Here is a 15,011-nt window from a genome sequence, read left to right on the forward strand (position 1 = left end):
GGTGGGAGTCCAGAGCTGTGTTAGGACAAGGTACCTTCCTGCTTGGGTACCACAAACGTGGAAAAGATGGATATCCAGCAGCAACTGGATATGAAGGTGGACTCCCGGGCGCTTGAGCACAGGCTTCCTCCTGCTGCTGTCATGGCAACGGTGACTCTGCCGGCCACACTGTCTCCTTTCCCACTGAGCTCATGCTCTTACACCGGAGGTATTTCGCTTACTTCTACTCTGCCACATTAAAAAAAAAGGTCTTGAAATGATTCTAAGGGAGAACAGGGAGCATGAGGCCTCCCCTTCCCTTTTTAGTTTCTAAGCTTCATTATTTCTTCTCGTTTCTGGTTATCAAAGTAAAACCTCATTTTCAGGTCTTTGGAGACCATGGAGCACGGTTTCTAAAAAGCAGACATTTTAACAGCAGACTGTACTTTCCTACTACAAAGAGAACTCATTGCTGATTTAAGATCTACTTATGATACTGGAGTAGATTAAAAAAAAAACACTTATTTTTAAGGGAAGAATAGTAAATGAAAGTGGGAAAACCCATTCACAAAGACTATTATTATGCATTTTTTCAAAGAATTTTATGTAATAAAATTAAAAAACCTAATGATTCTTAAGAGATATGAGCATAAATCCGAGAGATGAATCTGGGAAAGCAAAACTGTGTCATGTGCTCGATTCATATAAAGAAAAAATAAAATGCCGGAAATCTGTTTCAAAGATTAGGATAAAAAAAATCGAATGATTCTGATTACTGTTAGTTTGTTAATGACTCCAGATCCACTATGTGGCCAAGATCACTTAGAGCTTCAGCCCTGGGTAAAAAGACAGACCATCCTGACCGAGGAGCGCACACGGTTCACAAAGAGATCAGAGAGAAACGATTGCAAACGGACAACCCCACCTATCCAGCAAGCGAAACGCTCTGAGACAACGTAGACAGACACGATGCGGGGTGGGGAAGAGGTGTGAGGAAAAGAACGGTTGTAAGTGTCAACAGTGAGACGTCCTGAAGACAGCATGTCATAAACGGTCACCACAGGACAAGCATACAAGCCATGCCACTGAGACAGTGCCTGTCAAATGAATCACTAGTGTAGGCGGAGAGCAACATTGTCTTTGCAGCTGGCGGAGAGAGCACACGTGATTTCCACTTGGTAGGAGGCAACCAGCACGACGGTTGAGTGGCCTGCCCGGTGGTGTGAGTCCAGAGGGATCCAAGGGGACGTCTGCACCCCAAACCCCGTCGTCTTGGAAGAGAGCAGCAGCAGCAAAGGTCCGATGTCCCCGAGACTTTACTCCACATTCTCTTTCTTTGCGCTGTAAATGTTCTGCACCGTCTCATACACAGACTCCAGGTCCTCTGGGTACCGGATCTCAGCTCTGCGTTCGGGATGTAGTGAGTGCCTGTGAACTCCGAGAAGTAGCGTCCAACATCAGGATGGGAGATCTCCTGAGGCTCCACGTTATACTCCAAGTTCTCTGTTGGCAGAGAGGCACATGGACATTCTCATTAAAACTGGTTTTTCTGCAGCATCTTTTATTCAGAGAACCTCTGGAAAATCTCTGAGTGCATTTTTGAGGTGGGGGGCAGGGAAAGAAACAGATGTTTTTGGAAGTCGGGAGGGAAAAGGTAGAAGGTGGGTGGTGCCCTGGAGGATGGAGGGAGGGGCCAGCTCCACACAGAACACCAATGTTTTCCTTCTCTCTGAGCGGAGCTCCAGCAGCCCCTTGGGGTCTGCAGGCTGAAGGTGCAGAGGCTTGTCTCACCTGATCCAACACACACACAGCTGTGCGCGCGCGCACACACACACACACACAGACACAGCAGGCCGAGGGTATCCTGGCCTGTTCTGTTCTCACCAGTGAAGTTTCTGAAGCCTTCACAGCACCGGGCCACAGGTCTCTCCCTGCGTCCTCTGTTGCACACTCCCCCTGCCCCCACCACCCCTGAGCACTGTGCAGTGCTGGCTCCTGCTTCCGAGGGTGAGGGCCCAGCTCCCAGGGCTGATGTGGCGTCCAGGGAGGAGTGGAAAAGTGGCTCGTGCCCCTAGACCCTAGAGGGTAGGGGTCATGCCATCTGTATCAGCTCTTAGGAAAACCATGCCCCGTCCCTTCTCTGCTCCATGTTTTGCCACTAGAGACAGAAACAGAAAATGACTCCTTTAAAATGGAAATAATAAAAAAAACAGAGGTGACAGCACGTGTGAGGTATTTTAAAGACCGACATCCTTTCAGATGGCTTCTCCCTCCCAAAGCTATCTGAGAAACAGCTCCTCCGTGGACCCAAAGAGAGGACGGTGGGTTGTGGGCCCTTCCCCGCTGGCCATGGAGGCCTGGCCTAGACTGGTTGTGGGCCAGCCAGGAGGGCCCAGCCCAGTCCTCCATGACCTGGACCAGAAAGCAGCTGGCCAGGAAGGCCCGCCTGCTCTGACTGCGTCCCAGGGTGCTCTTGGTTCTGATCAACATGAGCCACAATCAATTCAGGGAGTCCCCGCACACGCCAGTCGACCGGCTAACTAACACCAATGGTGCAGGAGGTTATCTCTTACACCGCTCGCGCCCTCCACCCGAGAACAGAGGATAAACACCACGGGATAAACACAAGTGCCTCCCAGAAGCACTGCCTGTAACTTGTAACTGATGCTTGTCTTTCAGCAGAGGGAGAAAGAGTTTGTAATTCAATCTGTAACATATTGCTTTAACCCAAGAAGGAACATTTAGAGAACTTCTGTGCTTATAGCTGTTTAAGGCTGATCCTTCAGATTACGTGGGACATACCAGTTTGAGAAATCACATACCAATTAAAGACGGATATCCACAGACTACCTCAGCATTGCTCAGGAGAGCAAAAGAAAAGAAAAAAAAAGGCAGCAACAGTCTACATGTCCACCTGCAGGTCACTGTAAATAAACAACGGCATGTTAAGTCAGTACATCCCAGGCAGCCAGGAAAACGAGCAACCTGTTTTCCAGACGAGACAGGGGAAGCGGGAGTAAAAACACGTCTTATGAAAGGATAGGAAGGCCAAACACCTGCGCTGCTACGTGACACGTGCATACAGATACATATTTTAAGTGACCTCTTTTAAACTGGGCATGTACGGTACGCCAGGCACCGCAAGACCTGCCCGGGCTCCAGCTCCTGTGACCCTCACAGGGCTCCACGAGAGGCTCCACTCACGACGCCCTCTAGCAGCTGGGCCGACAGCAGCAAGGGTGAGGACTCCGCCGGGGCTGGGGAAGCAGACCAAGAGCGGCGTCCCTGTGCACTGTCCTGCCAGCAGCGGTCTGCTCCGCAAACAGGCGCCTGGGGAGTCCAAGAGGTAACTGGGGGCTATGCTAACTGGTTTCTCCCTGCTATGACCACCAAAGTGTGGAGATGACTTCACTTCCTTCTTTACACTTATTTTCAACATTAAAACAAACTTGGACTTTCTAAAATGCTGCTGACTGAAAAAATCTGCTGTCCTGCCCACATGGCCCTCCTGCAGCGAGTGAGGGGTCACAGGCGTACCTGCCTTGGGGAGGCCTATGGGGATGCGAACACGGCCACGGGCCCTAACCTGGCCAGCTGCCTCCCTGTTGGCTTTTCTTGCCCCCGAGATGTTCAAGAGATGATGGCAGGGAATCTGGGATCACCAACAAGAGATCAAAGTCCCTTTTGTTCTCATCTGGGGGCCATTCTGCCTCAGACAGGATGCTCAGCAATGGCTGAAGACATTTCTGGCTGTCGCGATCGGGGCCTGTCATGATCTCGTGGGCAGGGGCCAGGGTGACAGAACATCCCCCAACACAGAGCTGTCTGGACCACAACACGTACAGCACCTGCTCTGAAGACAGTCAGACACACGCTTCAGCATCGCTTCTTCCCCCTCTTTTTCTAAGTATCACTAAGCAGCAGCCTGGTGTTGGCTGCCACTTGGCGTCTGAGTGTTGGCAGGAGGGCAGGAAGGCTGCTGTCAGGTCAGGACCACCCATCTGTTTAAGGACAGCACGACTGGGCAGCTGCACGGAGTTCTGAGCATGGGTCCAAAACAAGAGGCAGGGGCAGTGACGGCCCCGGGAGCTCCCAGCCCCGCTCCAAGCTGCCCACCAGGAGCACGGACTGAACGTGCTGTGTTTGCCTGCCTCGGCTCCCAGCAAAACAGGAAAGCTGTACTAACAAAAGACACTTTTTTAGGAGAAAACCAGACACTGAAGTTGGCAGCTAAGAGTTATCAGGGGAAGATAATTCCCAATCCACTATATGAGTTTAAAAAATTTTTTTGAAGTTTTAAAAAAATTTGAAGGAAGAAATCTAAGTGAAATGAAACTTAAGAAAGAGCAAAATATTAAACAGGGAATACTTAAAATGCCTGTAAAAATCGTGGGAAGAACTTCATTCCCCCAATATTTTCTGAGAAATGTTTCTGATTTTATTTAAAATTTTCAGCTACCTACATCAAAATATACGCATACCTCCCTGTAAAAGCCTAGAAATGGTACCCATGAGTCCTCTGGGGGCACCTGTCAGGCCCTCCCAAGAGGAAATCCCTAGGACTGTGGGTCTAGCTTCCCAATCCTTGTATAAACACATATACATGCAGTTAAACATACTTACATGCACTCAGGAGGTAACTCCACGTTGTCTTACGTGTGTTTATTCATACAAAGCATACAGTAAGCACTGACCTGCATGTGGTTTATTTGGCTGCAGCTTAGCATCCCCAAGCTTGGATATACCTCCACTGACCAGGCGAGTCCCATGCATGACTGTTTCTGTCATAACAAGGGGACCGCAGGCCCCCTGTGTGAGGGCATCTCTAGTGGAGGGACTGACTGGGGGAGCTGCCAGGTCAGAGGAAAACAGGCACTTGAGATTTTGACAACTTAAAAGACAGCACCAAACTGCCCTCTGAAGTGGCTGCAAGTTTACACTCCAGCCCTGACACGGGGAATCACCACAGTTAACAGCGTGTGCAGACTGCCGCTGGCTGTGTCCATGTGGGGGTGGGGTGGAGGGCTATAGAGGAACCTAGTTTGGAAGTGGAGGACAAATCATGGAAAACGAAACTGGCGCTGGGGAGGGCACACTTGGACCCAAGCACTCAACCAGGTGCTTGGCCATCACACCCAAAGCGTGCAAGAACCAGGTTTTCACAGCACAGCCCAATTCCTGACTTTGCAATGTGGCAGTTGGCTTAAATTCAGAGCATCTGTGATAGTCACCTTCTCCAGGATCTAAGAAGTACGCAGGGAAGCTGAGACAGTTCCTGCTATCAGAAAAATACCAAAGCACGCCCCCTAGTGGTAGGAAAATCACAACCACGCAAAATGCTGCAGAGCCTGCTAAAATACTGATAGAAAACATATCTTAATGCTGCTGGCTAAACTATTTGAGGATGGCACACACATACTTGGCTCATAACTCACTCTTCTGTGGAGAGTGAAGAGAAGGGCATTCATTAATGGGCTCTTCCCAGATTACTAGGATCAATGCAGCCAAAGGTTGAAAATTTAGAAGATGAAAGTTTAAAAATAATTTAATGCAAACGTATTAGCCCATAAATGTTCAAAAATATATTTAAATAAGTCCTTTTAAAACGTTGTCTCTCAAGATCACTCCCTGGCTAAATGTGGGCTAACCTGAGCATAAAATTGTTCCAAATCATTATAACACATTGACTAAACAAAAAATCCAGCAATCCTTGGGAGGAGGCGGGAAGGAGAGAGAGAGAGACAACAAGGGAAAGGAGAGGAGAGAGAGGTGGTGGTGGAGAGGAAAGTGAGAGGGGGCAAAGCTCTGCTTCACGGAACTAGAGGGTACACTCGCAGCAGAAAATCACCATTTTGCAACTTTCATATCATGATTTAGGCAGGAAGAGCCAACAGGAGCTAAAACAAACGTAAGGACAAAGGTCATCACTGGGGAACAGGTTATACCCAGGATTGGGTCACAGTTTGACCTCATGGATTTCTTGTTAACTGCAGATGGAACACTATCCCTTACAGGGTGTTACTGTCTTGGCCAAGTGACCAAACCCCGCCTCCCTGATAGTGGACATGGAACCCCACGGCCTCTGGACGAGACGCAACGTGAACCACACAGCACCCGAGAGCAAGCTTGCCAGCCAAAAACCCCGACTCCATCTAATACAACCTGAGACTAACTTCTGGTTTACAGACGATAATACAAAGAAACAGTGAGACAAATCCAGACTGTTAAGACAATTCATAAGCCAACTGGTCCGGACTTTTCAAAAAAGTCAAAGTCTTGTGAAAAGCGGGGAAAAGATGAGGATTGAGGAACTGTTCTTTACCAAGAGAGAACAGAGACATAAAAACCAAACACAACCATTAAGGAGGCCATAGGAGTGAAGGCCAGGCCTGGGAAGAACCCTGAGGAGAGGGCCCCCCAGGGCAGGGCGGGCTGGCCTCCGGGGGCTACAACAGAGCTCTTCTTCAGCGCTGAACCCCAGAGCCCAGCACCCCCAGGCACACACGTGCTGGGGAAATGCGGACCTCGGGCCGACAAACCACTAGCAGCCATCACAGAGTGATACCCATGCTCAGTCCTAAGAATTTCCTAAGTCCCAGCATTTAAAACTTAAAAAGGGCTATTTGCTACCTTTACCCATGATCCTTCAATCTCAGTTTTAGAGTGTGAAACTGATAAGCATATACTACATTTATAAAACAATGTCATTCCAGTATTCTTGCAGTGAACCTTTACAGCGCATGCTGGCCTCAGATACAATTAGGATGCGTTCCTGAATCGTAGGGACACTGGACAAATTCAGAACACCTTGAAACCAAATACCCAGCTTTACCTACTCTAAAAAGCCCGTTTTAAAGTTAATATGGCTGTTTCTAGACACCCAAATATCAGATACTACAAGTCTTCATATCAACCCCATGTAATGGGCAACGACTGGATAAGGTGCGGGCGCAGACACTGGCCCCCAGAGCTGACAGTCTCCTCTGTTCTCGTGACGCGCTCCGAGACGTGCAGTGTGAAATGCGCAGAGTGATCGGTGGGGGTGCAAACCGTCCACGAATCATTCAGCAATTCCCAAATAACTTGATTGCTAAAATTTGTAGGATTTTTTTTTTTCTGACACAGCTTCTTACATTAAATAAAATCAGTCAGTATCTCCGTCTGACATGGAGTACACGCCAACCCCTCTCATAACTCCCCTTGTGCTGATGGAGATTAGGTGACCTCTGGTCTCAATAAAGGGAAGTTCTCTTTTATAAGATCCTCTCTCATATTCTGATGAATTAATAGTAATTAACATGAGCCCTTTTCTAGTCTTGTTGGCACTTCTGAGATTTTTATACATCCAACATTTCTATTACTGGATTTACCAGAACATAATACTGACTTAGGTCAAGCCTTATGTTTTTGGTGAGACGCAAAAAGGTTCAGCATGAAGGTTAGGATGAAGGCTCTTTGCCAAGCTGTCTGTGTTCGTACTCTGTAAAATTTACACATCTCCACGTGCTTCACTTTCCTAGTGTATCAAATGCACATGACGATGACAATGAGAGCAATTTAGAGTTCTCAGAGAAGTTAATACACATCAGAAGGCTGCTGTCACAGAGCAACACTGCAAAGCATTCATGTTTTTATGAATAAAATGAACAATATGGATGCCTTGACAGGTAGGCATTCAATAAATTCATCCCATTAAACGGAGAGGACTAAGACAACAAGGGCCCTGGGTGAGCACCTGTCAGGGCTGGCAGTGGCCCCTAACACCTAGGGAGCACCTACCTGCTGACTCCCAGCTGCTCTCAGAGCTAGAGCTGTGACCTGCAGTTCCCACGATGGCCACTGGGGGTGTAGCTCTCCCAAGCACAACTTAACTGGCTGCCAGTTTCAGGGTGCCAGGGTGGCTCCCCCAACAGAGCCCATTCCGTGCCCTCTAGTTCAGGTAGGCAGTATGAGCAGGGCAAAAACTGACCCTCCTTGCCTGGAGTGAGCCAAAGGCAGTGGCTAACAAACAGGACTTTCAGGAACTAGGACTGGTAGAGGCAACGACCAATCAGAACAGAAATGGGCAACAGCTTGGAACAAGGGTGTGGTGGTGACTAGGGGGGAAGACCCCAACCTGTTGATATGGCCGCAAAAATACATACCCACCTACGTTTAGCTGACTATCGGCCCTGATAAGGTTGATGGCCGTGTGACAACTGCCGACTCTCAAACCGACCACCTCTGCCCGCAGCATCCGAGTGCTCAGACATGTGCCTGAGGTACAGACAGAGCCCGCCACTCACCCTGGGCGGCGTATCGACAGGACCCGTCCTCCACCAGGACATTGTAAAAGGGCTGATGGTGGCCGTGAGGCAGGCTGTGGACGTTCATGTTTCGGATCCACTCGTGTCCCATCATACAGGTGGGGTCCCAGCCGTAGATGACACAGTTATAGCCGTACCTGATCAACACAAGAGCAGCCACACGTCAGCTTCCTGTCGCGGGAGAGCAGAACAGAGGCGATGGCTTGGCTTCTCCAAGGCTCGGGTTCTTACAGATCCACCTGCCTTCACTCTACGCTGAGTCAATTTCACTCCTGACCTCTTTATGAGCCCCTCTTATTGACAAGCTCACTCCATCTTGTTGCTGCTGCTGTTAGTCCGACTCTTTGTGACCCCACAGACTGCAGCAAGCCAGGTTTCCCTGTCCTTCACTGTCTTCCAGAGTTTGCTCAGAGTAGTACAATTGGGGAAACACTGGTCTCACTAGATTTTTGATGAGGTTAACAAACTGTTGATTTTTTTCTGAGTTATGACAATGGAATGGTAAACACTGTCTTTTGAAAAGAAAGAGCTCTTACCTTTTTAGTGCTACTAAAATAGCTACAGATGAAATGACCTCTGGTATTTGCTCCAGGGGGAGGGGGAGAGTCAGGGGGTGGATGGAAAATGTAGACTGACCTCATAATGATAGCCTTTGAAGCTGGACACGGGAACATCACTTGGTTCATTACACTCCTCTTTCTACTCTCACATACACTTGAAAATCTCACAACAAAGTTGGGAAAAAAAAAAAAGAATCCAGTAAAAGAATGGAAAATTCTAGCCAAAAACTGAGGAGACATTTGCAATTTATCTGCCCATAGAGACTAATACACAGAATAAAGAAACTGCAAATCAGTAAGACTAACAACTCAATTGAAAAACACGCAAAATGCCCGAAGAGGCACTTAATCAAAGGAAACTTAAAAGGCCAGTTAACACAGGAAAAGAACCTCGATCTGCGTGGCAACCAGGAAAATGAAAATTAAAACCACAATGAAATGCCATTTGCCACTTACTACAGAAGCACACTGTTCAAGGGCTGGCACTGCCACAAGGTGGCGAGGCTCAAGCCTCAGCGCCTGGCCTGCTGGCGGGATGTGAATCAGCACAGGTGCTCTGGGGGGCAGGTTAACTGTGCCTCATCCACCAGCCATAGGACCCACTGGGTAAGTCCCTACCGAACTCAGATCCAAGGAGAGTGAGACGGCGGGACAGAGAGGCTGACAAGAAGGGGAAGCATCCGGCCGGCAGGGCTTCCACTCCCCAGAGATGGGACGCTACAATTGTTAGAAGAGCTCCCAGTTAGGAAAGCCAGGTGCTTCTTAACAAACAAAAAGGTTAGATACACGGTTTGGTCTTTGGTCCTTGCTGCGATGGGCCTTGGTCTCTGCTGCACCGGGTCAGGTCCCCGCCGCTCATGGTGCTGTGTCCTCGGCAGCCACGCGGGGTGGGAGCAGGCGCCAAGAGCACTCACCTCTTGTGCTTCATAATGAGCCCAATGGAGTAGCAGACGTCCCTGTGCTTCTCGTGGGAGCGAAGCTTGACCTCCACCCCCACCTCCTCCTTTTTCCGCTCAATGTGCTCCAGTGTGTGCTGCACCAGGTAACCCACCGCCCCGTGCTGCCCCGGGTCTAGGGTCTGGATGTGCTGGAGGATGTCAAGCACCTTCAAGACAAGACAGAAAGACTAGGAGATAATATTTTCATTTAGGCCTTTTCGGTTTCCTGGCGATAGATTTAAACCTGCATAACCTGATGAAAGACAGCAAGGTGGGCTGGGCTAATAGCCTGCGTCTCTGTGACCCATGGGGGTCTCTCCCCACTGGTGCCAAGTACACCCAGAGTCGCTTCATGTGCTGGGGGCTGACCCTGGCATCTGAGTCCAACCAGTCTGAGTGAGAGGAACTCTATTTAGATACACAAGGCACTGGAGCCCACACGGGACAGGGAGGCCAGGGCTGCCATCCGTGAGTGCACTGGGGCTGGGTGAAGCCTAACAGGTCCGCACGTTCCTGGGAAGTGGGGACTCGACGTCTTATACACAGAAAGGAAACCTTTTCAACCTGCTGCTCATGAACTGGAAAATGAAATGCGAAGTTGCTTCAATCAAGATGGAAAGGCTGAGTGCAGAGTGGCCTCGGGACTGCAGGAGAGGGGAGGGGTCAGAGAGGGCAAGGGGAGATGGACGTGCGTCAGCACAGCGCGTTTACGATGCTCTACGTAAGAAGAAAGACGTGTAGGTCCAGGGCTCGGAGAGCCTACTGTCGTGCTAAGTACGTTAACCCTCAGTGGACTTTAGTGTTCAGAACAGGGAGAAAGCCCTCTCCTCGGAAGTTACGTGATGAGCTGGTGGAGCAGAATTGCCTGAACCTGAGGTTCTATTCTCTTTACGGCACCCAGTGCCGCTATGGAAAAATACAAGTTCAAGGAAAGCTGACTCACGTGAGCAATTACCAAGCGCCTACTGTCTCAGCTGTCAGATGAGGGTCTCTGACGTGTTTGTTTTAGAAAAGGATCTCTTCCTATTTATTGACGCGGGATTCTGGCCCCAAATCTGCCAAACTCAACTGCTTTTGTCTTTGAATTAATCTACTTATCAAATAATGATTAAAAACTCCCCTATTTCCTGACACACCGTGAGCCTGTATAAGTGCTGTGAAAACTGCAGTTTTCTGCAACGTAAGGTATTATTTTAAAACCCAATCTTGTCTTCCAGAATGAGATTTGCAGGATCTCAGCATTTCCTGAATATTCTTCTCCTGCTGGTTCACTGTGCCAAGCCTGTCACAGGTCTTTTGAACCAGGCTTAGAGAAGTTAAGCAAGGTGCCTGAGGTCACAGGGTTATGGAGACATGCAGTGAAAACGTGGACCTGGGGCTGCAGCAGTCGCCTTCACACCAAACCAGAAAGAAGAGGATTGTAATTAACTGTTAGGAAAATTCTCAAACACGGATCAGGTGGACAGAATGGCACGACCCCCAGTAGCAGAGCCAGCTCGGAGCCCAGCCATCCACCTGCCGCCCCCGCAGTGGCCTCGTCACTCAGGGGCACTAGCAACAGTTGCGCCTTGTAGCTAAAAGCATCGGGTTTCACAGTAGGCTCCTTGTGTTCCCCTCTGCAGTTCCAACTAATTACTTCTGACAAGTTTTCTGTAGACACAGGCTTCCTCTCCTTCCTGGCAGCCCCTTCCTACCACATAAGTGAAAGAAATGTTAACTTGGAATCTTCAAAGCACAAAGGAAGTCTTGAACTCAGTGTCAGAGGAGGAGATAAGGTTCAGGGATGATTACGTCCTTCCCTTGGTGGGAGGGGGGATGATGGGGTGACGGGGGAGGCCAGAAATGGAGAAGGTGCCGTAAGACGTGCCCAGGGCGTCCCGAAGGCCTTTGCTGACAGTGGGCCACCACGACATCTCCAGCTAAATGTCCAGGCTAACGAATTCCGTCATTTCTTATTCATTCAAATAAAACTTCTGTGAGTACCTACTGGGTGGGAGGAATTGTGTTGAGAGCCAGGGGAATAGCTACAGTAAGGAACAAAACAAGGACGTCCCTGGTGGTCCAGGGGCTTAAGACTCTGTGCTGCCAATGCAGGGGGCTTCTGTTGACCCCTGGTCAGAGACCTAGATCCCACACGTCCCAGTTAAGAGTTCACATGCTGCAACTAAAGATCCCTCCTGCCACAACAAAGACTGGAGGTCTCGTGTGCTCTAAGTAAGACCCGGGACAAATAAATTAAAAAAAAAAAAAAGAACAAAACAGATGGTCCCGGTCCTTAAAGAGCACCGTCTAGTGGGGAAGCTTGGGGAAACAGGCAGCTTCAGACACCCTGCACGAGCATGTGGAAGGGCGAGCACAAGGCACAGCGTGGAGAGCTGGGAGGGCGTTCAGAGGCGAGAGCTAAGCTGACATTTCGTCTCAGCAGGCGTGAGCCACAGAGCTGAGGGACAGGAAGGAAGCTCCAGGCAGAGCTTCAGCGTGTGCAGAGGAGGAACCAAGAGCACGGGGGTGGGAGGACAACGCAGCCCGGGCAGTGCAGAGTGGACGTGAGGAAGCACAGCCTGGTGGAGCCGGGCCACCAAGAACCCGGCAGGCCTCGGCAGAGAGTGGGAGCCTGACCTTGCAGCCAAGGAGGGAGCCACTCTGAGGGTTCCGAGAAAGGAAGGGACATGAGTGACATATGGTTATGGTTACTCTGACTCCAGTGCTTAAAATGCGTTCAAGGGGTCTAAGAGAAGGAAGGAGACCGCGCAGGCAGCCTATGTGGTCACAGAGGGGACACAGCTGCCGGCAGATGTGTGGTGGACGCCTGCTGGTGTGGAGCCCAGGGTCCAGGCAGGGATTCAGGAGCCATCGGCCTACAGAGGGGAGCGGAGGACTGGACAGCAGGTATGATCGCCGAGGGGAACAGCAGAAGGAGGTCTAGAAACTGCTCCCCCCACCCCGCATTGTGGAGCCTTTAACGGAGAGCAGGAGGACAGGAACTAGAGTCAAAAGAACAGAGCGTTCTGAGTGGTGGGGAAGTGGCCTCCATGATCAAGAGAGATAAGGAAAGACAAGTATCCACTGCATTTGGCAACAAGGAGAAAAGTTTTAACAAGAGGGGTCACGGACTTCCAGTTCACGTGGAGGAGGGGTGGGAACAGAGCCCTGGGTTCTGAGTAGCCGGAGGAGGCGGCGGGGGGAGGTCGGCCCTAGGACCCTGGCCAGGCGGGGAGCAGATAAGGTGGAGCCACGGGGCAAAGCAGAGGGCTGCCATGGGAGGCTTTGTCTTTTCTTTTTTCAAAGATGAAGAGAGACCTGAGTGTGTTTAATGCTGACAACAGAAGTAGAGACAGGGACCTGCAGATCCAGGAAAAGAAACAAAAGACTTAGCAGTCCCTGGACAGGCAGCAGGCTGGACCCAGAGCCTGGGGGTGTGCGCCTTGGGAAACCGAGGGGCTTCTTTTCCACTGAAATGTGGAGAATGGAGGCAGGAATAACTGGATCACAAGGATGCCGATTTGGCAGCAGGAAGTGGAAAGTGCCCATCTGTTGGCTTCTTTAGAGACCATCTCGCCTGACCCGGTCCACAGGGGTGAAGTGTGTGGGTGGGCTTGGAATCTGAATGCCTGGTGCCATCAGCTCCTGTAGGAACCCCTGACAGGTCACTAAACTTCTCTCAATGCCTGTTTCATTATTTACAAAAGGGCAAAAAAGCTTGTATCCACCCGAGGGGGCTGGCAGGTGTTGGAGGCATGCAGCCTGAGCTCTCTAGCTGTCGTCCCCCCCAGCCCTGGAGGAACCTACTCCTTGCTCTGAAATCCTTTCCCGGGCCTTCCAGGGGCACCTCAAACCCTCCTCTGGAGCAGACCCTCTTCTAATTGCTCTGCACCCCTGGGGGTCTTCCTTACTGGGGGCCTAGCCCTCCTTTCTTGCTGCAGCTGGAGTACAGTTCACGGAGCTGGGAAGGTGAGCTGTGGGAAGGGAAATGGCCACTTTCCCCTCCTGATCTCAGATGCGGAGGGGAGGGGGCAGTGGGTGGGGGGGTCCCGGCAGCCCACGTCACGGAGAAAAATGTTCTGTGTGAGACAGTTTTTGGAACTTGCTCCAGTGACGTCTGCTTGGCAGGAAGGCAATCTTGGCCGTCTGAGGAGGAGGCCGAGGAAACTCCCTGGAAGTGGTAGAGGAGCCCTAAACGGAGCCCAGCATTAAAAGGAAGGATGCCAGCGCTTCAGCAGGCGCTCCTCACAGAGGGGACATCGACCCCTCTCCTCCTAAGGCTGAGCTGTGTTTTCAGTACAGAATCTACTTGGGAGGAACCGCACTTTGAAAGCATCTCTGAGTCTCACAAACTATCATGAAATTCCTTAACCAACATACAGTAAAAAGTGACAGGAATTAGTTATGTATATACTGGTATCAAAAATAAAGTAAAAAGATAAAAATCAACTGTTCATTTCTGGACAACAAGGTGCTGAGAGGCAGGTGGTGACTTGGGGGGAGTCTCATTTTCCTCTACTGGGTCCCATGGGGGTCCTGGGAAGACGGTGCTGTCTGGGCTGGAGGCAACACCTTAAGATAGGAGCCCAGGACTTCCTATTGCCGCGTCCTTTCCCAGAACTCCGGCAGATGTGTGATACTGTGAATAGATGAGACGCCATAGATCTAAGCTGCGCTGAGTCACTGAGACTATTTCCTTTCTTAGAGAAGGCTTCCCCACTCTCCAGTGACAGGGCTGACGATTTCTTGATGTTGGTCCTGAGAGAGCTCAGAGGTCAATTCTCTCACCAGGCTGTCCAAACAAAGTGGACTATGAACATATTCTCAGGACATGCAAGGGCAGGACAGGAGTGAGCAGCTGCCCCAGCACATGCAGTGCGGCTGGAAGCCACATGTGCTGCACCCACAGCTTGCCAGGAGCAGGGCTGACCTCAAACATGGTCAGGAAGCGCTGACAGGGCTTTCTGCTGGCCAAAGGGGGCGTCACCAGCCTGCAAGATCCACATGGAATGGTATCAAAACCCAACAGCTTCCAAAGGTGTGCACCATCCTTCTTGCACCCAGCAGCTAGACCTGAGCAAATCTGAGATCTCCTTTTCCTACATCTCCAGGTCGGTTTAGTCTCTAACAGCACAGCTGGAGGATGAACATTTCAAACTTATGCTTCCCCTTGAGAAGGGGGACTTAGGGGAAAAGACATCTTTGGGCCACCAGTGGGTGAGCGGTAGGGCAGAGGCCTTGTAGTT

At 50.3% G+C, this 15,011-nt stretch overlaps 1 protein-coding gene across 1 annotated transcript in view; it reads right to left on the minus strand.

Annotated features, from left to right (window-relative positions):
- Positions 1-1,155: 1,155 nt before the first annotated feature.
- The window catches only part of FBXO21 (F-box protein 21), a 35,097-nt gene continuing 21,241 nt past the window's right edge, over positions 1,156-15,011 (minus strand). The window contains 4 exon segments of the mRNA XM_070386102.1: positions 1,156-1,381; positions 1,384-1,482; positions 8,265-8,422; positions 9,760-9,950. Of these exon segments, the coding sequence (XP_070242203.1) occupies positions 1,296-1,381; positions 1,384-1,482; positions 8,265-8,422; positions 9,760-9,950 (534 nt within the window). The 3' untranslated portion in view covers positions 1,156-1,295.

Source organism: Bos mutus, chromosome 17 (assembly GCF_027580195.1).
Source record: "Bos mutus isolate GX-2022 chromosome 17, NWIPB_WYAK_1.1, whole genome shotgun sequence".
NCBI lineage: Eukaryota > Metazoa > Chordata > Mammalia > Artiodactyla > Bovidae > Bos > Bos mutus.